The sequence below is a fragment of the Sceloporus undulatus genome, chromosome 4 (assembly GCF_019175285.1).
Source record: "Sceloporus undulatus isolate JIND9_A2432 ecotype Alabama chromosome 4, SceUnd_v1.1, whole genome shotgun sequence".
NCBI classification, from domain to species: Eukaryota; Metazoa; Chordata; class Lepidosauria; order Squamata; family Phrynosomatidae; genus Sceloporus; species Sceloporus undulatus.
Window position 1 is genome coordinate 144,718,581 of NC_056525.1, and position 25,851 is coordinate 144,744,431.

At 40.0% G+C, this 25,851-nt stretch overlaps 1 protein-coding gene and 1 pseudogene across 1 annotated transcript in view; one reads left to right on the forward strand and one right to left on the reverse strand.

Annotated features, from left to right (window-relative positions):
• The first annotated feature begins 1,237 nt into the window (after positions 1-1,237).
• LOC121929075 lies at positions 1,238-14,363 on the forward strand (annotated as a pseudogene).
• Positions 14,364-14,443: 80 nt separating this feature from the next.
• The window catches only part of GALNT12 (polypeptide N-acetylgalactosaminyltransferase 12), a 50,289-nt gene continuing 38,881 nt past the window's right edge, over positions 14,444-25,851 (reverse strand). The window contains exons 7-11 of the mRNA XM_042464391.1: positions 21,685-21,861; positions 20,410-20,541; positions 17,221-17,334; positions 16,365-16,520; positions 14,444-14,958 (exon numbers count right to left, since the gene is read on the reverse strand). Coding sequence (XP_042320325.1) covers positions 14,821-14,958; positions 16,365-16,520; positions 17,221-17,334; positions 20,410-20,541; positions 21,685-21,861 — 717 coding nt within the window. The 3' untranslated portion in view covers positions 14,444-14,820. The remainder of the gene's footprint in view (positions 14,959-16,364; positions 16,521-17,220; positions 17,335-20,409; positions 20,542-21,684; positions 21,862-25,851) is intronic.

The window sequence follows — 25,851 nt, forward strand, 5'->3', positions numbered from 1 at the left end:
AATCCTTCGTCTGCATCATAAAGGTCTGGAGTTTGTAGTCTGAAGAGCTTGAGCCCTCTGAGAATTATTAATTCACCAAACTTATAATCCCAGATTATATAGGATGATCTGTGGCAGTTAAGTGCTATCACAGTTCTACACTTTTAGTGTGTGAACGAGTGTGGAGGAGATCAATTGATCCTAAAGGCTTTGATACTAAAGCCTGTTTCTACCTGGCACAGAATGAAACAGCTGTTAATGCCAATCAGGCCTCTCTCTCAGAGAGTATTCACAACTGGGATGTCCACCGTTAAAGAAGCCCCTCTCTGATTAATTGTTATGTATTAGGACAAGATTATTTGTTCTAGCTGCTTGATATTAAATGGTATCTGCGCAGTTGGGAATGTGACTGTTACTATCGCTACGCTAGGAATTATATGAATTTTTGAAAAGATGTAACATGATGCGATGAGTAAATGTGGCTGCTGGTTCCTAGAGTTTTACAATGCTCCGTGTGGTACATCATCACTTCTTGGGTCAGATGCCTATTGTAATGGTAACAGATAATGAAGATTCGATCGAGCAGCTCAGAAGTGAGACGGAAGGTGTCTTTGTGATTTCAACAAGGTAATTTAAAAAAATCAACACATTACGTTTTATATATAAAACAACATACATGGGTCCTCTGCATTCACTGTATTAGGGGTGGCAGGACCCCATGGAAGTGGAAAACCACAAATTTTTGTCTTGGAATATATATACCTGTCTAGGAATCTCTAGGTCCTCCAGTGCAATTTTGTAGTCAACCTCCATTGCTAGTGCTTCCTGGCCATTAGGGGAAAAACCTGCCAGTCTGCACATCAACACTGGTCTAGAAAATGTAACTGCTCCTGGGAATTGTCCTTAGTCCAAGGATGTGGTGGGTTGGGGTGGGATAACCTGCCCACCAAAACCATTTCTTTGCCATCCTCCGAAGTCCTGCTTGCGGAGTTCCCTTTTTTTGGGCTGTGACTCTCCACATCGTTTCCAACTTATGGCACCCCCTAAGTGATCCATCATAGGGTTTTTCTTGGCAAGATTTGTTCAAAGGTGATTTGCCGTTGCTTTCCCCTGATGAGAGAGCATGTGTTTGCCTAAGGTCACCCAGTGTGGTTAATGGCTGAGCAGAGAATCGAACTTGGTCTCCAAGTCCTCATTACATTCAAACTTACACCTGCTGGGTCTATTGCAGATATTTAATACAGAGAGAAAACAGAGAATGGCACTTTTGGGAGGCACAAGAAGGTTGTTTCTCAGCTACCGCAAAGCAGAGGTATCATGCCTCCATGGATGTCCTCCTTGGCTGGAACGTCCCCTTTGGATTCCAAGTTCAGGGCCATGGCATTAGAAAACCTCAGTGCAATTTTCTTTCTCGTCTGTCTACACAGGATTATTTGGACAACTTCTGGCCTGACTTAAAAGCCGCACATGACCTTTTCGATTCTATCCTCCAGTCGCGACGCAAACAGGAAAATGAAGTCAAGAGAATAAAGGGAAGGAGTATGCTAAGCTGTTCCTATAGAAGCCCTGGAAGCTGGATGGGATCAAATCAGGAAGATAACATTCAGGTTATGTGCATCATGTATGCACAGACGGAGCAAAAAACACCTTTTCTGTAACTCTGGATATTTTTCAGGAATACACACAAGGAGGCTCCAATAACATGCTGGAGGTCTCCACGTCTGATATACTATTCTCTGAGGTTTCAAGAGTGCATTTCAAAGTTTTTCTAGCCCGGACCTGGTAATGGAAAAATAGGCTGCTTTTGTTCCTGGCCAGCAGAAACTGTATTTAATCTGAAAGCGTCAGGCATACAGAAAGAGTAGAGAAGGAGGCACTGCTATATTATTTTTATATGAAATTCTACACTTGCTTTCTGTAAAATGCTCAAAGCAGTATGATTAGAGTAGGGATATAAAAGAGATATCGGTTGGGATCTGCTGTAACAAGTTCCTTCTTATCAGTCTTTTGTCTCCTCCTTGCCCTTTTGCCTGATCATCGTAAAAATGGGCATTGTTTTGTGCCCGAAAAAGATAGATTGGAAACTCTTGCTGAAATGTCTCCGGTGCCTTATAGTTTCATTAAAGAGCTGATGGTGAATAAAACCATCAATTGGAAGATCTGGCATTGTGCTCACGCTGAGCTACTTATTGGCTTCCCTTGGACTTCTGTAATGCGCTGTACATGGGGCTACCCTTATGCCAAGTTCAGAAACTTCAACTTGTACAAATATGGCAGCCAGGTTAATTACAGGTACTCGTCGTACCGATCACATACACACGTTTTGAACTCCTTCACTGGCTGCCATTAGTTTCGGGCAAGGTACAAGGTGTTGGTGATTACCTTCAAAGCCTACATGGCTTGGGTCCAGAATACTTAAGAGATCGCCTACTTTCCATACTGTCCGTCCCGCACTCTAAGGTCTCGGGGAAGAATCTACTTCAGCCAATAAAATCTAGGCTAAGTTCAGTCACCAGAGGGCCTTTTCCATCACAGCTCAAAGCTATGGATGACCTGCTGAAGGAGATCCGTGACAATTTCTACTCTTACAGCCTTTAGAAGGCTCTTAAGACGGATCTTCTTCGGCAGGCCTTCCCTACCTAGTTCTATCCCCATTTACTGTGACTTATGTCACTCTGTCCACCAATTCTTCTCTTAAATTTAATGAGAGAAAATTAAATTAAAATAATTAAAATAAAATCCTTGCCTCACGAAGAGAAGCTCTCCTCCATGACATCATCATCAGACCTGAGAGGGAATGAAAGAGAGGCCCAACTTCCCTCAGGCCTACTGTGACTGTTCTCACTTCGCTCTTTTAATTTTATGTTATTTTATTTTATTATCTTTTTTTACTGTTGTAACCCACCTGGATTCCTTTGATTGGGGCGCTATAAATAAATAAAATTATTATTTTATTATTATTATATTTTATTATTATTATTTATTATTATACTACTACTACTACTACTACAGTTTATTTATTATTCCTTAATTTCAATCTCGCCCTTCCATTCAGGATGCCTGTGCTGCTCACAAGACAAGTCTCAATATAAAAACACACTTGAAATCACATAATTAAAATAGAGCCACAAGAAAATGCTTACAGCAGACAGAGATTGTATTAAAAAAATTACACCAGCCAGCTAGCTGTATAATGTACTCAGAGCAAATGAGTCTTTATGGAGGGACAAGAAGTTATTGGAGAAGGCACCGATTGCTTTTCTGGAGCAGAGTCTTTTATTGTCATGGTTGCCACGGCCTGGTATGTGTGCATCAGTTGTGCATCGTTCCAAATCTTATGTCTTGCAGGGAGTCCTGAATGTAATAAGCACCGAGCACAGTAGAAGCATTTGTCCGATTTCAAGGAGCCAGCAACAAAGAAAAAGCTGAGAACTGATTCATTATATTTGATCTGTAAAGTGAAACTGGCTTGGCTTGGATGGTTTTGCCCCAGAGATGCAACTATAGGGGTGCAATAAGAATGTTACTGAATAAAAATTGTTCCTCTTCATGCAATGCAGAAGAAAGTGCCTTCTTGTGGCTGCTCTCATCTTGAAATGCCTTGCTGGCAATCTGGGGCAGCCAACCTCTTTGCTGTCCTTTCATTAGCATAGGAAGACCTTTCTATTCCAGCAGCATTTGGGAATGGATTGTTTTCACAAAAAGGCTTCTGTTGAAGTGTGCTGTACAATTTTTATTCTGTGGTTTTCAGTTAATATTTTGAATGGTTTTAATTCTTTAGGCAGTTTAATACTGTTTCCATCTTGGTGGGGGTGGGGGGTGTATTTGAGCTACATGTAATTTTGTTTGTATTTTTATCCTGTTAAACCACCTTGAATCTCCGTTTTGTGGTGGGAAAGGTGGGTGGAGTATAATAAGCGCTTGATGGCTTCAGCCCTCCTGTTCATTCTTCCTTGATTTGCACCCAATCTCAAAACTGATGTCCTCATTTATGTGGCACCAAAGCTCGGAACAGGGCAATCCACGGTGATGTTGTCGCTGTTGAATTACTGCCACAAAGTGAATGGAAAGGAGGACTGCGCCCTTTGTGAGAATGAGGCAAGGAAAGGGCCTCTGGGGAGGCTTGCTGTGACCAAATGCCCACAGGTAAGGCTGTGGAGCAGCCTCTTGTCATTTTGGCGTGGGCTTTTTTGGGATGAGTTGGCATTGCCAGTAGTTTCCCCAGGCTTACTGTATCATATTAGCCGTTCTCTTACTGCCTCACAGGTTCAATAGATCTTACTGTGAATAAATAGAGTCAACCAAAGCCACCATTGGGTTCTTTTGCTTCTCCTTTCTCCACTGCTATGTAATCCGTCTGTTCGTCTTTCAAAGGGAAAGTTGTGGGCATCCTACAGAAGACCTGGCGTGACTATGTGGTCACTTTCCCATCCAAAGAAGAGAACCAGTCACAGGCAAAGCACACAGAAATCCTTGTCACGCCTTGGTTACAGGATTCCCAAAATCCGATTAGTACCAGCACAGCAGATGCCCTACAGGTAGAGATTTATTTGGTGTGCAAAAATCCGACATCTGCCATCTCTTCTGGTAATATGTACAGCCACTGCCTTAGTGTTCTGATGTACTGTATTGTTTTGCCCAGGACTTCCGTGTCATTGTGTGCATTAATTCTTGGGAGTTGACATCACTGTATCCCAATGGGCATTTCGTGCGGCTTTTAGGACGGATAGGAGATCTTGAAAGTGAAATCCAATCTATCTTGGAGGAAAATAGCATCTCAGTCAGCCTATTTTCTGAAGCACAGGTCAGACTGTCTTACTTGTGTGTGTGTGGATTTAATTGGCTGATTAATTGTTATTTGTAATGTTTAGGAGGAATCTCTTTTCCTCTAGTTTGAATCCATGGGAAACCAAGTCATTGGGCTCTTCTGGTTTTGAATAGCCGGTTGATAGAGACGGTATGAATAAAGGTTAGTTATCTGTCTCTTATGGATTTGATTCCAACAGATGTGTGAGATGCCAGTTGTCATCCCAGAGACGCCATGGAAAGTGACTCCAGAAGAAGAACTAAAACAGATCTGAGGGATACACACTTAGTATTCAGCATTGATCCAAAAGGCTGCAAAGATGTGGACGATGCTCTGTCAATTAGAATGCTGCCCAATGGAAATTTGGAACTAGGGGTCCATATTGCAGATGTCACTCATTTTGTGGCTGCAGGGTCTTACACTGACATTGAAGCAAGAGCAAGGTGAGTTTTGTTTCTTTGGTTACAATCCATCAGCCAACTGTACTAAAATAGAGGAAGCTGCATGCAGCCGTATTTCTATAAGAATTTTGTGAAAAACAAGACGCAGAACATTGGTGTCGTTATTGCTGTGTACGCTCAAGTTGTTTCCAACTTATGGCAACTTCAAGGCAAACCTATCATGGGGTTTTCTTGGCAAGAAAAGTTTAGGTGTGCATGTACATTTGGTTGTACAATATTTCAGTTTATAAGCAAGCAACATGTACAACGGTCATATAGTGTTACACTCCCTCTCTTCTGCAGTTACCTTACTTGTACCTTTAGTATGTACTTTTTAAATGGCTGCCTGTCTTATTTTCTTTACAGTAGGCATAAATATAAATAGTCCACAGCAGAAGGCATGAAAGCTTTTTGGTTCACGTTTGTGCTTCACTGAACCTAATATCCAGTGACTACATAAAAGTCCCATTGGAGAATAGTGTGTCCTGAATGGTCAGAAATACATGTCTCTGTTTGTTAAGCAGTAAATGAATGATAAAGATAATATGTCAATGGGTGCAAGAAGCACAGTATGTCACCTGTTATCTGGCTCAATGCAACCCAATAAAACTACATAGGACATCAAAACTGCATAGAATCATGTTAAAAATACTAGGGTATTGTTTAGATGGGACAAGAGTGGTGTGGTACAAAGAAAGCCATCATTTAAACGAATCTAAAAAGACTACCTCTCTATTTAAATATCCCTATCCCACCCTTCAGCTCTTGGCAATGGACCCAAGACGGTTGATATTATTAAAGCAATATATAATGAACAAAACAAGAACTATTCGAGTCCAAAGCCTATTGCAGAAATAATCCAGTTTGAAGCTGCTTTAACTGTCCTGGCTCAGTGCTAGGGAATTCTGGGAAGTGTAGTTTTGTGAGACGTTTTGTCTTCTCTGTCAGAGAGCTCTGGTGCCACAATAACCTACAATTCCTAGAATTCCCTAGTACTGAGGCAGGGCAGTTAAAGCGGTCTCAAACTGGATTATTTCTGCAGTGTGTATATAAAAAACAAGCTGAAAACCAACAGCTAGACAATAAAATCCAAAGTGTGGGGGAAACTAAACCAAAGGAAAGCCATGGAGAATTTGCTACCAAAATTTCTCCTTGTGGCTTTCCGTTTTTAAAACAAAACTTACATCCACAATGGGATACATCTTGTAGATCCAGGTTCTAGAAGTCAGCATCACTTAAAACGGCTTCAAAGCAGTCAATAAAAGCATTTCCTTACTGAATACAAAGTCTGTACATACACAGGGTTAGGTGTTATTCTTTGTACTATAATACCTTTGAGCATCTAGTTTAGGCAATGGCCTTTTCACAGCTCTCCTGGAAGTCCCAGAGGAATTCTTGCTTTGTAACGATTTGTTTCCCTCTGGCTCTGGCAAAAAGAAAAAAAAGAAAAAAAGACAATTTAGTTTAAAACTGCAAATTAAAATAACTGGATTTACAGCGGTGAGTCACTCATGGTAATTAAGCACAGCTGCACCTCCGTTTTTGCAGACTTGATGCAGGCAGCAAATGGAAGGGGACAAAATGGGTCGCGTGCCGCCATTCAAGCCAATGGGCCTTGAATACAGCCAAATTTCTGTTTTCGTGGGGGAGTCCAGAACAGATACCCAATGAAAATGGAGGGGCGACTGTACTGTTAAATATGGTACACAAGAACCATATATATATTCGACTTAAGTTGACCTAATGTATAAGTTGGGGGCAAGTTTTGAGGCTAAAAGTATGGATTTTGCAATGACCCATGGATAAGTCAAGGGTAAAACCTAGGGGCATATATCAAAGGATCTAAAGGAATGTATTGTTAGTATCCCATAGTTTAGGACAAACGGACAGTTACCTCCGTTGACCAGATTGGCTTCAGCATCTCCTCCTGGAAATTCGGGAGGCGGCAGCAGCAGGAACTTCTCGTCCTGGATGTCTTTGTAGTCAGGAAGATCAAACAAATTGCCTTCTATTGGATATATCATCTTGCCACCAGAAAAGCAGCTCCGTTCTGGAAAAACAACAGCGCAGCTATCGTCAAGAAGGAAGGAAAAGGGTTAGCACCACTGAGCCTAAGAGGGATGTAAAAACGTCTTTGGAATGACAGGGCATGGCTTTAGCAGCAGGTTTTGAGACAAGGAAGAGGATGGATTGAAGTAGAGGTTGCGATAAAGGAAGTTTCTCTCCTGCGAATTTTGAGGCACTTGTAATAAGTGAAGGGGAGAAGGTGGAATTACAGGTTGCAATAAAGGAACCTTCCATCCTTGTTCTTTAGTGACTCATATTCGTAGCCACAAGTTGAGTCTCCCTTATCTGCAATTCTGAGCTTTTCCATGTGCGTCTGAAAGAGGGGCACCTTTGCTTTCTGACGGTTCAAGGTACGCACACTTTGTTTCATGCGCAAAATTTATAAATATTCAACATACATACACACACACACACACACTGAGTGAGACTATAATATATATGTGTGCATGCGTATATATGTACTATATGATGTAAATACATGTATGTAAGTGTGTGTATAATGTAGTATATACTATACATAGCCACTGTGAGAGCCTTTGTTGCTGAAGAGCAAGGTATAACTCCTCCAAATGTATAAATATTCAACAGACTATAATATATACATGTGCATGTATGTGTGTGTGTGTGTGTATAGTACATATATATATATATAGCCACTGTGAAAGCCTTTGTTGCTGAAGAGTGGGGTATAAATACTCCAAATTTATAAATATTCAATACACAGACATTGTAATATATCATGTGTGCATATGATATGATATATGATATATGATATATATATATATATATATACACACACACAATATGTGTGTATATATTTGTATCATATACTATATGTATATGTGTGTACTATATATATATACAAACATATATAGAGTATATATAGAGAGAGAGTGTGTATATGTATGTGTGTGTATATATATGTGTGTGTGTGTATATATGTGTGTATATATATATAGATATATATAGATATAGATATATTATCCTCACTGAGCGCTTTTCTTGCTGAAGAGCAAGGTATAAATACTCGAAATGAATAAATATTCAACCTATAGAGGAAGAAAGAGAGAGACAAACACACACATATATCTAGGAGATACATACATACATACATATATATACACAGATTTTTTATACACGGATTCAACCATCCACGGTTTGAAAATGTTTACAAAAAGTATAAATTTTAAATATCAAACCTTGATTTTCCATTTTTTATTAGGGACACCATTTTGCTATGTCATTATATTTAATGGGACTTGAGCATACACGGATTTTGTTATACACGGGGGATCTTGGAACCAAACCCCAGCGTATAACAAGGGTACACATATTCATACATTCAAACATATACACTGAAGCCCTCAGGATAACAAATGCATGAACCAGGCCTGACTCTCCTCTTCTGCCCCATTAACAGGGCTTTTTAATGGTGGCTTAGTCCTGACTGGAACTGACCGCTGCCCAAGACTCAATCCTACTCTCCGCGGACACTTTTCCCTCAGAAACCGGAGGCCCCACTTCCAGTCGGAAGGGCCAAGAAAAGCTGAGGCGGCAGAAGGAGTTAGAAAGGCGCCAAGGGGAAAACCCCACAACGCGTATTCGCAGAGCCCCAGCGGGGCCTCGGAAACTTCGGCTGAGGCCTCAAAGTGGAAGTGCCTGGCTGTTATAGCCGCTGCGCATGCACGTTGGAGAGCTTTCGGCGGCCTCTCTCTCACACGCGAGTTTGGCGCCTCGGTTGTTGAGGTTTTGAAAGCCGGAACTGTGTAATCTCACGACAACACTGACTACAGAAAGGGCAGAATGCTGGAGCCGTGTAATCTTGCGAGAACGAGGGCTCCTAGACTACATAAAATATAGCTGTGGCATTTGATTGGAAAGCAGAAGCTGTGGCATATGATTGGAAAGCAGAAGCGGTGTAATCTCGCGAGAACACATATGCAAAAAATAAAGAGGGAGCCGCGAGTTCTTACGAGAACACAGGCTCACAGACTACAAAAAGTATAGAATGCTCCCTGTATATAAGCATTTTCCCCTCCACAACATAATTTCTCTCTGTGTGTCTTTTCTAAACTTTTGTGGTAAGGTGAGGAAGATATTGTGATGAACAGATTAGCCCCAAAAAGAGGTCCAGAAGGGAACATGTGTGTGGTCATCTCAACCAATGGATAACAGGCTCAAGGGAGCCCTCAGTCTTCAAAACCTGAATTTTGTAGGATGATGGAGGACTTGGAGCTGGTCTCTCATTCATGGAGTCTCCATGAAAACTTGACTCGACAGTTGTTAACAGCAACAAAAGAAGGGCATATGAGGCCTTGGACTTGGAAAGGCAGCTATGAGGGAACCGGACAAGATCCTGTCAAGATAAATTACTGAATACCAACCCTAGGATGGTCCATGGCATCCTATTTCTTCATTTCTAGCCCAAAAAGAAAGCTGAGAGGAAGAAAAGTAGTTCGTTTGACGCGTGTGCAAAGTTTCGTTTAACAAAAACTCGTGCTATCGACTTCTATCTTTCAGTTACTCTCAAAATCCCTCTGCGCACTGATTTTCCAGACTAACACGGCTAGGTCTTTGAATTCTCAAAGGGAGGAGAGTGCGGAAGACACGGTGGACTGCTACAAAGATCAAAAAATGGGTCCAAAACAGACTGAACCTGAACTCGTCCTAGAAGCCAAGATGACTAAACTGAGGCTGACATACTTTGGTCACATCGTGAGAAGACATGGAAACAACAATAAAGCTTAGCAAAGTACAGTAGAAGGTAGTCGGTAGTCAACAACGTATATAACTAGTAATTTGCTGACCTTTCACCAAAATCATCTGCCTGACATGGCAACCGCAGCCTTATCTAAGGCAAAATCTGACCCTGTTCCCATGAAGACAGACTGGTTTCAACCATTTCGATTGCTTTTGCGGTTATGCTAGGCTATTGTGACCATGACTATGTTTAACAGCAGCTCCCTTCCTCTCTCTCTCACACACAAAATCACACTAAAGAGCAGGAAGGTCAGAGCTTTGCAGCTCAGAAAACATGGCATCCAAACAGGCTTGAGCCCTGCTCTGTGGCCCTTAAACACCTGAGCAGGACGAAACTGTATTGATGCCATAGTTTACCCTCTGCATGAAAGATGCACCTTTCCCTGTGTCAGTGAGTATTAACATCCACTTTTCTCATGTTAAGGTACACAGGGCATTTGGGATTAAAGACGACAAGGCCTGCTTTGTGTGGTTTCTAAGCAGACTTCAGCACATCTTATTTTAAAAGTAGCCACTGGGTTCAAGTTGTGCCTTCGTCGTTTGACACAGAAAACCTACATTTTTGCCCACTGTGGCCTGAATTCTATTGTTTATCCCAATGAGAGGAGACCCATTGAATTGATAATATTTATCAGTGTATAAACATTAATTAAAGTGATGGGTGTACTGTAGCCATGTGTCTCAAAGTGCATCACTCATGCAAATTTCTACCCCTTTTTTCCTGGCAGGACTCTAAAACATTCAATGAACGTATCCAAGAGAGAGTCAGAATCAGGTAAGAAATCATTCGGGATCCTCAGCTAGCTTGGTCAAAAGTCAATACTAAACTAGTTGGACAGACAATAAAATGCAGGACAAAACTTTTAACAAACCTGGTTTGTCATGCCAGTAATAGAACTTTAGTAAAATAGTTTCTTTAAATAAGCCTGAAGAGGCATATCATTACTCCAACTTGTTGCAGTGGGATTCATATGCACTGTTCTGTGAGGACAAGTACCTCTTTAAATGATTACATCTTTGCCTAAAATTCAGGATCTTCTGGCTTTATGTTAAATTTGGGAGGCACAGCTGCAATCACAAGTGCCTCCACAGGCCTTTCTCTGGGAGGAGCCTTGGCTGGTTTAGGAGGGACACTATTCCCCAACGCAAGCACATCTACAACAGGTGACCTCTTTGATATCTTAAATATGTCTAGGATGTGTTTCTAATCTAATTATTTAAATTAATTACAGCCTTGGGAAGAGGTGGGTAAGAATTTTTATTATTAATATTATTAGATAATCCCTAAATCTAATGTTCTTGTGTTTAGGTCACCTATATTATATTGAACTCAGTAAGTTTTGAATAGGCATATGTAGAGTTGTGCTGCAAGATATATTGTTTTCAAAATGTGTCTAAGTTCTGCATAGTGGGATAGCCCATTCAATACATATGTGATATATAGTTTTCAGTTCTCGTTGCTTGCACTATATTTCTTTAAGACTAATGTTATCACTCATTTTTTGAAATGGATGCATGAAGACAGTAAGATAACAACTGCTGCATTGTTTGCAGGGCTTGGGTTACGAAATTAATTCGTTCCGCGGCCGCTTTCGTAACCCGAAAAGCCTTCGTAAGCCGAAATGCCATAGGCGCTAATGGGGAAAAGCCGCGATTCGCGCCGAAAAGCACCAAAAGTTTTTTCGTAACCCGAAAAAACATTCGTAACCCGGAACAATAATTCCCTATGGGATTTTTTCGTATCCCGAAAATTTCGTAACCTGGGTATTTCGTATCCCGAGGTACCACTGTATTTGGTTTGACTCTTGGAACAGCTGCAGCACCTGCTGCTACAGTTAATGGAGGTCTTGGTGGCATAGACTTCAGTAGTTCTTCAGATAAAAAGAATAAGTTTTTACAAGACTCACAAGGCGTGTGCTTTGAAATTAATTATTAAATATGGCCATTGAAAGATGTTTTATAGAAGTTTTGGTCTTTTAATTTTTAAGGAGCACAGTGAATTCCTCCTGAAACAACCCATTTCTTTTCCCCAATTCCATTACAGTGTTTGTAACCATTGCAGTGTTTATAGAGCATTACAGAATGAACAGAATGAACAAAGTGTGTACTATGTATTTTAAAATATTTAAAATAATTCTTTTGTTTTTTTAAAAATCCACCAAACTATATTATCTAATTCAAGCAGATTGAATTAGAAGCAGCTGTGCTGTGTTTTTAAACAGTGGGGAAAGAGAAAATAATCTGTCCTGAAACTAATTTTAAAAACACTGTACCTTCAGTATTATACAGTCCACCCTTTTTATCTTCAGGGGATCCATTATGGACCCCCCTGCAGATAACGGAAAACATGGAACCTCGAATCCCAGTGTCCTTAATGGTGGGTGTGGCACACGCACCCATTGAATGCAGTGGGGCTTGCCATCTGCCAATGTTTAAATATGCGGATGGCAAGCCTGTGGATATTGAAAGCCCACTGTATTATTGTGGGCTTTCTGCTGGCTATGAGTATTCATGACTCGCTGTAAATGCTTGTTTTTGTTTGATGCAATCTTGGGTATCACCTGGATTATTTTTAATTGGTATTCTGAGTCCTAAATTTAAACAGATCACCCTCTAGCACATGGTTGATGGCAGAGAAACAGCACTGGGAATATTTACAATCACCTTTCTGGAATGTATGCAATTCTGTAAACCTGATTCTGCTAAAGTGTCCTCTTTCCTGGGATAGCCTATAATCCGTTGATGTTTAGCCTTTGTATCAGGTGTGGGCAACAGTTGGGGGCTAGGGGACTGTTTGGCCTCCAGGGAACCTTGGACAACTGCATCCCCCATTTTTAACTCCTGGGGGCATTAGGGGGCAATTTCCTGATGTCTTAATCAAAATGGCTTAAGTTGCAGCATTGCCTCTTTTTTTTAAAAGGGGAGCACAATAAATAAATTGTTTAGGCAAATTCTCCCAAAGGAGTGGTTGAAACATCCAACTAGGGGATGATGCACCTGGCAAATCTTTTTGTTAACCCTCTCTTCAGTCCGAGTGCATCATGGAGGAAGAAGAGGAGGAGGAGGCAGTTGGTTTTGGAGGGAAACTCTCCACTTGCACTTCTGTGCAACTGAGATCTCTTTCAAACTGGCAATGCAAGCTAGAAACTCTTTTAAGCCAGCAGTGCAAGCTAGAAACTCTTTTAAACGGGCAATACAAGCCAGAAACTTTTTTAAACTAGCAATGCAAGCCAGAAACTCTTTGAAAACTGGCAATGCAAGCCAGAAACAAACTCTCCACTCACACTTATGAGGTCACTGAAAACTCTTTGAAAACTGGCAATGTAAGTCGGAAACAAATTCTCTAATCACACTATTGAGGTAAAAGAAATCTCTTTGAAAACTGGCAATGAAAGGCAGGAACAAATTTCTGGAGTAAATCTTAACCCACAAACCTAGGATTAGAGGTAGGATCATCACTCACCTCTTGGAGTCTGCCTCCTCTCTCTCTCTCTCTCTCTGCCCAAACCTCTTGCCAGATTTGATGTCTGCAGTGGGCGCAGTCTGGCCAAGGACAGGTGGTTCTCTCCTCTGGCCACTCCAAGGCCTCTCAGGTTGTCCATCTCACCGCTCAAATCCCTTCTGGGGATGGTGACTGCGGTGTGGCACCTTTTGGTTAAGGACAGGGAATAGTCCCTCCTCCACCAATGCGTCAATTCCTTTCGGGATGTCCATCTCACTGCGCAGACCCCTTCCCGGGGTTGGAGATTGCAGCGGAGCGCATCTGGTCCAGGACAGAGGGATCTCCTTCCTCCGGCCGCACCTGGGCTTCAGCCAGACATGGCTGGGCTGTCTTCTTCTTCTTTAATGCTGGAGTTGGGCCTAGTTGCCTCAAAATACAGCAGCTTCTGAACTGTCTCTCCTTGCCTGGCTTTGTTTCAGCCCTTAGAAAGTCAAAGGGATAGGGCAAGACTAAAGAAAACACTGTTGTTTTTGCAGGTAGTTGCCAAGGCAGGAGAGAACAGATTATGAATAGAAGAAGAATAGAAGAAATATTAGAAGAAATATTAAAGTCTTTAAAACGAAGAAGGAGAAAAGGAAAAACACAGCCTACTTGGAGCGAGGCAGGAAAAAGACTGAGGGATGGTAGGGATTGCTCCCTCTGGTGGCGACTCCTTCAAGTCTGTTTTTCCTGCCTATTTCGGAGCAAGAGATGGAATCAACCCACGTTATAGGATGTTTCCACATCCATCGCTGGAAAATCAAGGACCTACATTCCTAATATTTTCCATTGAGTACTATCTGTGTGGTCTTCCAGTGTTCCTGCAAATGTAGTTTTCTAAGCTGTCAGATATAGACACAAACAAATATACATGGAATCTATGGAACACTTACACATTTCACAACATAATTTGGTCTAATCTTACATATTTATTTCCATATCTCCTAGAAAGGCACCACGGCAGAATGTTTCAGTACAAAAATAAATATCTACAGTAAGTTATTGTCAAATGTTAGTGCAACCATTTGCATTCCATTACCATTTCCCACAGGTTTATAAAAATATTTGGTCTTTGGGGAAAACCATGAAAAAATATATTTGAAAATGTATATAGCTGCCAAATGAGGTGCAGATATTCATTGAGAGAAATCTGTAACCATCACATAAAATTGGCTGGTATTCCAAATTGGAGGGAGACCAGGGATGAGTACACTTCTGAATATAAGAGATTTTCTTGCTTCAGTTCCAAAGATGATCTCAATCAACCACAAACCAGGATTTCTGTATCAGCTTTTTACTTTGAAAAACCACTTCTGGTATTCTGAATTGGAACATGGCCGCAATAAAGGTGCTGGACTGCCATTGTAGGCATCAGATTCCGCCTGTAGGCACTTTAGGGTTTGCATATGGACTAATGTCCCATCCTGCAACAGATAATGGGGATTAGTTTAGTATTAATGGCAAAGATGGAGTAATATTTAAGAGTTAAATCTAAGAATCCAGTTAAAAGACCACTTAGAAAACTCCACGTTGTTCGAATGTTTTATTAATCTTATGGAACCATAAAATACTAGTTGATGTATATGAATTGTAATAAATGTATTATAAAACAAGGTTGCTTTTATTGAAATTCACAAATCTTGGATTTTACTTCTTCCAATCAGTGGTGAACCTGGAACAGAATTTTGTTAAAAACTATTTTATGCATATTCCTCACTGAGCTGAGAATTTAGATAAGACTATGAAATTTCTGTCAAAAATGTTTATGTGGATTATCATACTCTAGCGGAGGCAACCTATGGTAAAAGAGCAACAATTTCATACTTACTGAACAATGAGAAATCAGAGAACTCTTCATCCTAAATTTCAAATTTAGAATCATAGAATCATAGAGTTGGAAGAGACTGCAAGGGCCATCCAGTCAAACCCCCTGCCATGCAGGAAATATAAATCAAAGCATCCCTGACAGATGACCATCCAGCCTCTGTTTAAAGTCCTCCAAGGAGGGAGATTCCACTACACTCCGAGGGAGTTTGTTCCACTGTCGGACAGCCCTTACTGTCAGGAAGTTCTTCCTAATGTTGAGGTGGAATCTCTTTCGCTATAGTTTGCATCCACTGTTCCGGGTCCTAGTCTCTGGAGCAGTAGAAAACAAGCTTGCTCCCTCCTCAATATGACATCCCTTCAAATATTTAAACAGGACTATCATATCACCCCTTAACCTTCTCTTCTCAAGGCTAAACATCCCCTACCTCCTCTCTCCTACTTACAACTAAGATAACTGGTCATACTAGACGTCTTTTCATCAAGAGATGAAAGCAGTTGACAATGCAAAGGATCAACACCTAAGTTCAGTGTTGATAACAACGTGTGTACCTAGGCTCATCATAAAAACAGAAAGTACATTTCTATCTACACAGTACAGTATCAAGTGGAGCTGCACTAAACAAGTGGTGCTTTGTTATAATCTACACTGGCAGCTCTCAGGAAATCTGCTCAACTCATGTATCTCAATCCTTTCATGAATTCATTTCTGGAGAATAAGGAGACTATACTTTTGAATGTCTTACGTCTAACATTCTGTGAAAACCAACATTCTCCTTAAATACATTTGCAGCAATTTCAATGAAGGGCTGGAAAAAAGTCATGGGGAATAGTTCTAGGCAACAAGACATCTACCCAGAGAAGCAATGCACTCTACTGAAACTATTACCCTGACATTTGAGAAAGCAGTTCAGTCTGGAGTCTTTTGGGATCAGCCTACCCCATCCACATTTCAGCTCAGCCTTTTTGTTTATACTGTACAGCCTGCTATTGTCAGCATCCTTACCTCTCTAAGGAGAAATTTCTGGTTTTCAGGAATATTCTGGATATTATCTTCACAAAAATACATTTTCAAATAATTAGTTCCTGGGTCAACAGCTGCACAGGTTTCAGGATGCCGTGTATTATAACGTATTTCATGGTGGGAGGTGTATTCAAAAAACTGAAAACCACCAAATGGGGAGAAAACAACAATTCTAAGACCAAAAATCATTGCAGATACTGAAGAATAACAAGTCTTAAGCAAGTTTGTAGTCCTTTAAACTAGTAATTAAAATGGCATATGATCAGCAGAAACAACTCTGAAGCGAACCTCTACATGGACTTATCATTCCACCAAAACATACAAGATAGCAACCCTATTCTGACTTCAAAGATACAGCCATGTTAATCTGTAAAATCAGTGTGTGAAGGGATCATGCAGCACCTTTGAGACTAGCTGAAAGAGAAAAGTTGGTAGCATGAGGTCAAATAGACATGAGCCTACTTCCTCAGATGCATGTGTTCTGTTCTGGTTTCTTAGAAATAATTCAATTACCAGGCAATAAATACTGTTACGTGCATACTATACAGAAAACAAATGTGAAAAAGGAAACATAAAACAAAAGGAAGTGGACAGTAAGAAGACTGATCAAATTGCCAGTCAAGGGCAAGTGGGTAGTGGTATTTAAGAAGCTTAAAGAGTGAGTGATCCTATTCATATTTACTCATATGTAAACCCAACAGTCTTTATCTAATTCTCAGGTAAATGTACACAGGAGTATAGTATAGCCATATATAGTCAAAACATTTACATAGTTTTTCTACAATAAGGAGTTAAAAACAAATTTTACCCCTTCACAGCAGTGAAAATAAACCTTTACCTGATTTTGCCCCATTCCATGACATGGATATAATATGACCACATGTCCTGTTATGTCATGTTCATTGGGAGGATTGTAGTCAAAGCAATAATTTGCCATTCCTCTGTTCTTTAGCTAAAAGACAACAGAAGGTCATTAAAAGATATCAACCCTCAGTTCAAGCAGCCCATCAGTCATGCATTTTTGAAAATATTAATTTATCAGCATATAAATCATTGTCACAAAAGATGCAGCACCAGGAACACTTAAACAGTATGACACAGTTGCTTGAGTATAGCACAACTGAACACAAAAACATTTCCACTAACACAACAGGAACTTCTTCCCCTTCTTACACTGACTCATGGGTAAGTCAATTCAGTTTTTGGGGTCAATTTTTTGACTAAAATTTCTATACGTATACGTGAGTATATACAGTACATGGTGTTACTTCATGCTTTTTGGGTGGACAGCCAGGATGTGTGTACTGCATTGTGAGGAAGCAATGTGCAATATAAACATAGTATTTCCCAAAACAAATAAACAAACAATTTAACTATGATCGTATTCTACTCAACCATCAAGCTGAAGAGCTACGTGAGGAGCTAGATAAAAGCAAGAGTAATTTTCCCTTCAAGGAAATTCATGGCAGCATCAGCTTAGAATTTCTCAAGGCAAAATTGGACAAAAACAAATAAAAGCAGAAGAGGGGAGGAAAGGTAAGGTAAAGTAAACATGGCTGGGCAAGATGTGTTCAGTTAAAGTAAAGACATTCCTGATAAAACCATATAGGAATCCTTTTGGCAAGCAGCACCAGACAAGCCACTAGAGAGACATCTGCTACCCAGTTACATGTTATATTATTAAATTAGGTTTATATAGGAATTGTGATTCATGTGCTGGTACTATCCAGACTGTGGTTCATGTTCTTTTCCAACCTATGCATACTCCACATATGTAGCTATGCACACAAAATGAAAATTTCCAAGAAAAGGTAAGCTTTCTTTACTGTGACACTAAATTATCATTATATATTTACAAGAAATGACCTTTCATTGGTAAATCTCTATTCAATTACTTTGCATAGTATGATTGCACAGGCTGAACCAGGGGTTTCATTGTGAAGTACAGCATGTACAATTGCTGGGAAGTAATTGGATCTTGCCTATGGGCTGGGCACTGCTAGAAATAGATGCTGACTAGGTAAAGCATTGAGCAGATCCAGCAGACTCTTCTTAGTTCAGAATGTAATAGCTACAAATGAATCTGTCCATCAATGAAATTTGAACCAACATCACGTAGGCTTTCCATAGGGCTGTAAAATGTTCAAATCCATTCTCAGAACTCTTTAAAACAGTTTGTGTTATTATTCCCATTGTGATCTGTCAAGGCTGATTCCTCCACACTGCTCTTTGACTACAGAAAAGAGGAGTTCACATAAACCATCCCCCCTTCCTTCTTGGTTCCTGGGAGTTGGTTTTAGTTCTGCAAGATACAGATCACCTTTGCCTTGGATGGATTCGTGCTCCTTTCTCTACTGTAGAATTCCCTTTTGAAGAAAAGCATTCAGGGTCCCCCTCCCTGGAAGGTGCTCCCTTCTCTGAAGAAAAAAAACTGGATTCTGTAGCTGCTGAATGTGGCTGTACACTTCAGATGTGTATTTCCCTGCAGTTGACTAAGCAAGGCATGTGTTCACAGAACAAAATAGTCCTATAGTTTATCTTTTTTTTTAAGGGAATTATGTGGATGGGTTGCTACACACTGCTAGCAACAGTATGATATAAAAATGAAAAATTACTTTTCTGGGAAGCAGCTTAATTGATTCTCAGGAAAAGAATACAGTTGGCCCACCACATTTGCGGCTCTGACACTCATGATTCTGATTATTCGCAAGGTCAAAGCCACATGTGTATGCACTCCTCTCCCTTCTCCTTCTCGGGCTTTTCCCCTGGGGGGGAAAACTGAGGAGAAAGAAGCCAGGAAGGGTGCACACGCCAATCCCGCGCCTTTCCTGCTCAGGCTGCTGCCTTCCCCCAATTGTGTCTCACTAAAAATCCAAACCTACTCATACTTCTGTAGGTGACCAGCAAAGGTTAGAACATTACTGAAAAAAGGAAATTGTATTTTTCATCCCCAGTCTATTAAGGGGGCCATTACTGTTACCTTTCTTAATTTCATAAAAGTAAAGTGTTGTATTTGCCCTGCAAATGTCTCTCAATGGAACCCAATGGGGACTGCAACTGGCCTTCCCTCCCTGTCTCAAACTAATTACTTTTTTAAAACAATCCTTTTAAATAGTATCCAAGCTTTGATTTGGTTTGAAGAAAGAAAAGAAAAGAATTTTTTTTAAAAAAGACCAATTTTACTTAGCTTTAGAGCAATGGAAATTCAGTCCATTAATCCTTCTGGAGGGTGTTCCCACAGAGCACTATTGCACTGTATAGAGGTCAGTCTGGACAGCATGGTGTGGGTGCAATTTTACAATGAATAATGGAGTAAATTTCATTCTTGTTGTTGGGAAAAGGCAATGTCCTGGGGCTTTGTTACCCCAATCCCCAAAGCAATGATATTTGCCAGTCTTTCTTGCCACAATGAATTACAGGTAGTTTATCCAGTGGTTCTCAAACTTCTGTCCTCTTGGGGATTTGGATGTCAGGTCCCGGAAACCCAATCTAGCTTGACTATTGTTTAGGGATTCTGAGAGCTAAAGTCAAAAATACCCATAGGAACAAAGTCTGAGCACCACTTACACCATAACATTTATCTCCAAGAAGCTTGGATGAGAAGGGATTGATCTCTAGTCTACTCTCATGGCTATCACAATTTCCTGGCTCTTCTTTCTCCTTCTCACCTCAATCAAGTCACTACACAAAAAGAAGCAAGTCTTGGAATTTTGTTGATTTGCTTTTCTTCTTTTAATTCTTTCAGCTCCTTCCTACTTCCCCTGTTGGGTTCACTTCTATGATCTTAGTCCATTCATGAGAGGCCACATTTCATGATGATGGATGTCTGTATTCCTTTTTGGGTAACAATAACATAAGACTAGTATAACAAGTTCAATCTTCACACCCATTTACCCTACTTGAGTTAAACAAAACAGTTTGTATTATTCAGTAATTACAACTCATTCCTGCTTTGTCCAACAAACTTGAAAGAGAGAGGAAGCTTAGAATTTGTTGAAACTAACTTTTAAAGAAGCATTTTACTTACCATCCCAAAGTAGCCAGACCTATCCTCTGGCACATGGAGTTCTGGGTAAATATTGTCCAAGTACCATTTGAAGTCCTTGCATTTTAGCTTCTCTCGAAGCAGTCTTCTTTCTGTTACATCACCATATGGTTCCTAACAACCACAGAGGAGTAATAGTTGTAAAAGAAAAACTACCAGATAAACATGAGGGTTCCAAAAAGAAAAATGGCACCAAAGTCATCTGAAATCACTCTTCTGGCCTATCAATCCGAAAACGACCCAGCAGTCATATATTTGACAAGATTTGTCCAGTTTTGAGGTTATTGGAGGAAAATTTGTTTGCTTAAAGTTTTTAAAAACATGTTAAGTGTCCTTTTTCAGAAATCACATTACTGGCAATAATGACAGTTCTTTCAGCAAATTTGTTTCATTATTGATTATTAACTGTTTCATTAACAAGCACAGCTAGTCTACAGTTGCCAGGATGATGCACCATATTTTTTAAAATTGGTAAAACATATATATTTCCATACTTTTGGAATTTTATTAAGTTTTGCAGGATGGACTCACAACCCTCAAATCAGTTATCAGTGCATACTGGTGCACAAACAATCCACCTAAAAATGCAAATTTTCTGTCAAGAAGAATTATATATTGTGCATTTTATAAATTATTCAGTCTCTTATTCTGCTAATAAGTAAAAAAAAAAAAAAGGGGGGGGGGAATCTAGTAACACCTTTAAGACTAAATGAGTTTCCTGAGCATGAGCTTCCAGGGATATCAATCCACTTCTTTAGATATCCTGATGGTGATATTATTTTGTTAGTTTATGATATTCTGCATAATTCATTCTGATTTTGTTAGTCTTAGGAACATATGGCCTCAGACCATTAGTCCATCCAGCCCAGTTACTGACACTGACTGGATCCTCACCAACCTGTCTAGAGATGCAGAGCCTGAACATGGAACCTGATACACGCAGGTTATCAGGAATGCTAGTGGACACTCAGGTCAGTGATCTCTCTGGCTTCCAGGTTTTCAGAACATATTATTCTCACCCATTCAAATTTTTACAGCATAAAGTCAAGAAATATGTCGCTTAAATAAAAGAAAGAAAATCAGGAGGCAGGTTTTCTGCACCTCTGAAAACTGCAAAATAGTGTATATGCAGCCCTGCCTGTAAAGTTGCCTTGCCTCTTCCTAGATTCAAAATGGAGGTACTTCAAGCAAGTAGGTTGCAAGTTCTTCAGGAAAAGGCCCTACATTGTATACTTATGCACTCAATAATAAGCTTACCATGCGTGCATGTGGATTTCTGTGGTAATAAAGCTCTTTGTATGAATCCATCCACACTTCTGCAGCACGAACAGAGTTAGCCAAAGCCTTTGCCCGTGAATAAGGAGCTTGCTTAGGGAAAACATGTCCTACATGAGAACAAGGATGGATTTCAAGAGTTCCTCCACATTGCCAGATCTAAACAAAAACAAAAAGGAAAAATATGTGTGTGAGCTCATTCCATCCATCCATACACAGTTGATTAAAAAGCAAACCACCAGTTCTTCTGCTGAGTTTGTTCTGGATCCCAGAAGGATGTACTGTAGTTAATGACTGTGTATGTGTGAGTGTTTCAACTCTGAATATCATAGCCTCTAGTTTGTGCTTGCTTGGCATTGAGGTGACTTCTCCTTCAGACATTTTGGACCAAAAGGGAAATTTTTTTGGATCTGAAGACTTAAAACTTAATACCACATCACTTCACCTTAGATGATAATACCATTATCCACTAATGAATACTGGAAACAGAGTGTTATACACTGCCATCTTATATGTAGTTCAGTTTCAGCTGAAGAAGGCAGAAGGTGAAACATTTTGCTCATTGTTTTCCTCTTCTGTTTGTTAATAGCTTCTTGCTAATCTGTCTAATGGATTGACTTAAATTACAGCTATTCAAGGTATTTTTTGTACCTTCTGAAGCCTTGGAAGTTGAGTAGACACCTATAGTCCAAACTTGCTTCCTAACAAATATTTCCTGATGTCCCTGTTGTCATTTTAGGCCACCAGCAGCTTTATGTCAAGGTGTACAAATTCTTCAACTTCATGTACATTTCAAAATTCATTTTTACAAGCACTCACGTACATTTAAAAACAATACTTCTGTGATATTATAAAAAAAAAATCAAGGTTGAGCTCTAAATCCAGACATGGGAATCACGAGCTGTTCAAATGTTGCTGGACAGTAAATCCCAACATGCCTTGTTAGAATAGCTAATGATGAGAGACTCTGGAAGGTTCTATCAAAAAATCCAGAGTGTCAAATGATTCCTAACTCTGCCTCAAGCATTGTTTCGACATTTAGATACTAGTATCGCATGACAACAGCTTTGCATGATTATTTTTGGTAACATAATCCATTTGGTATTACCTTCTTTTCCTGAGGAATTTTGAACATGTCAGATTTTACAAAAGATCCAGAGATTAATAGTACAGTCAATCCTTTAAGAGTACATTTTCACAAGTCTCTAGGTAGGCATGAACTAGCCCTAACTTTTCACATAAAATCTAGGACAAGGACACATGGGCAGAGCTATTTATTGCCTTTAGAAAGAATGCAATTAGCAAGTTTAGAGGCATGTATTTTATATACAAATCAGCAGGTGGCTGTGGAGGACACTTCAGATAAGAGGATAGAAGAAGCTGCCAGGGCATTTCACATCATTAAATAATTATTGGCTCATTTGTGCTTTAGATCCATTCAATTAGATACTATATAAAGATCAAAGAGTATGAAATTAAGGTTTGTGATATTAGATTGGAGAATTACAGTATGCACTCATTTCTTTCAAATGGCTAGATTTAGATTCAGCTTCTAGAAGCACTCCATACTGCATGACCCATAAGACCAAAGCCCCTTCCTGCATGTGAGGGCTAAAACTGTGTAAGGGGCAAGTGTGTGCATGTGATGTCCCTTGATGAGCAGGTACTTCAGAAAATGTAGAGCAGAAAGATTTGCAAAGGATCCAGCTGTACAGAGTTAGATGTCTCTAAGTAACTGAGATTCAGCTTTATTACAGTTCCTGTTTTCACGGAGGCTTTAATAGCATTCAGGTGAATGCAAGTAGAAACACTTTTCAGACATATGCCAGAGACATTAGGGCATGGCTTTCATACACACACAGCCCCATATACATCTTTAGTTCTGATACACACAGGTGAATGCCTGCACAAGGCTCAAGATGACTCACTTCTGTATTCTCAGTGGGGCTGCTATATTTTGATCATGCAGCTAGTATTATATTTTGTCTTGGTTGTCAAACTGGATATGTGTGTACCACCAGTGGGATGCAGAAGAACTGCCGGTGGGACACTGTGCATTCATAATAATTTCTAGCTCTATTATTTCTGTTTGTTTGTGTTTACTTCCACAATACTATTGCATTTTTAATGTCATTTATACCATATATATCCACATATAAGTTGATTTTTTTTTTACAAAGCCCAATCCCCAAAACCTGGGTCAATTTATACACAGGCCAGTAAGCCCCTATTAAAAATGGCCACTGCCACACCGCTCCATCTTAAGAACCCAAAACGGCAGGCACACTGCATTCTTTAGACTCCTCCATGTTGCTGCTGAATGCTACATGGGACAAAAAAGAAGGTGGGGAAAGAGGGAAAGCTGCTTTTCTTTCTCTGGTTTGGGCAAGGGAAGGGTAATGGAGTGCTATTTCTACACCATGAGGGGCTTCTCGCCTCTTCCTCTTGCCACTGTTTTCATGCTGGGTCCCTAACAGAGGCATTTTGCTTTTCTTTCTCTTCTCTCTCTCTCTCTCTTTTAAGCTGCATTCTCATTCTCTTTCCTCATTCATATTTCCTTCCCTGTCTGTATTTGTATAAATGTAGGCATTTTAAGATCAAGAATGCCATTTCCACCCCCACCCCTTTTGTAACCCCTTAAATAAACAGATTCTCTCCTCTTTAGCTCTTCCTAAGTATGCTCCCCCATCCACTTTTAAAAGAAGAGGAAAATATGTGTTTGTTACATGCCCTTAAGTTTTATCTTTGACCTATCCATGTGTCATAGCAAAATCCATAATTTTGGCCCCCAAACCTGTCCTCAACCTGTACATGAGGTCGATTTATACACGAGCATACACTGTACTTTCTATATGATAACTACAAATAACTGTGTGTGTTTAAACATAGAAACATCTTTCTCCTGAAAAGAATAAAACCCTTTCCTCTTAACCCTGACACATGTTGTTATAAAAAATGATTAACAGCAAGTATGAGAGTTCAGAAGATAAGATTTCACTGTTATGGATCAAATCCACTTAAGGCTGGATGTTGCACTGCATATAAAATTCAGGGACCATGTCCCAAAAACGCCTGGTATATATAACACCATATTTTAAATTAATGGAACCAGCAATGTCTTTGTGAAAGATATTTCATGTAATTATCTGGGGAAAAAAGGTATTTTTTTAACTGTAAATACAGTGCACCAGCGCCATACGCGGGCACACTATATGTGGCTTCCACCTTATGCGGAAGCCGCAAACAATTTTAAAAACGGTGTGTGCAGTGTACGAGCTGCCCTGATCCATAAGCACGCACTCCATTGTTTGAATGGGGCGTGAGCATATGAGGATTTTCTCTTATACCAGGGGATCCAGAATGGATCCCCAGCATAAGGGAAAGGTCTGCTGTATTTTTACTTTGATTGTAATTTGGAAGCACAGTTAAGAGTCATGAAAGTTGCTTTACTGCCATCTAAGGCCTACAGATTAACAGACGGCAATTCATGTACTGATAAAATATAATATTATGACTTCTTAGTTGCTGTCAACAAAACCACTTGCTGTGCTTAAAAAAACCACCTGTATTTATAATCAAAATGGCCACGCAAAATTTCTTGTCCTCAGGTGCCTTAAAATACTTAGACATTCCATTAGAAAAGTGATAGAGAGATCTTTCACATTTTGGGACAGTTTGTAAAAATTTTGTTTCTGAAAAAAATGTCCATAATACCCAACACTTTATTTATTTGGAGTAAGGATATCAGAGTGGCTTACAAATTGTTCCTTAGATATTTTCCTGCCCTCAGGCTTACAATCTAAAAAGACAAGACATGAAAAGAGAAGGGAATGACAAAGGGGAAGGGAAATAAGTCCAAGAGATTTTTTTCCCCCTCTTAGGCATGGACCATGCCAGATGGATTGGAGGGAGGGCCCTTCTTCTTACTCTGGCTAGACCCAATGGAGCTGGCCTACCCTTCTCTCCCTCTGGATGATGGTGGATAGAGGGAAGGTCTCCTTCTTTTTCAGATAAGGCTCAATTGGGCTGGCCTGTCCTTCTCTCCCTCTGGATGATGGTGGATAGAGGGAAGGTCTCCTTCTTTTTCAGATAAGGCTCAATTGGGCTGGCCTGTCCTTCTCTCCCTCTGGATGATGGTGGATAGAGGGA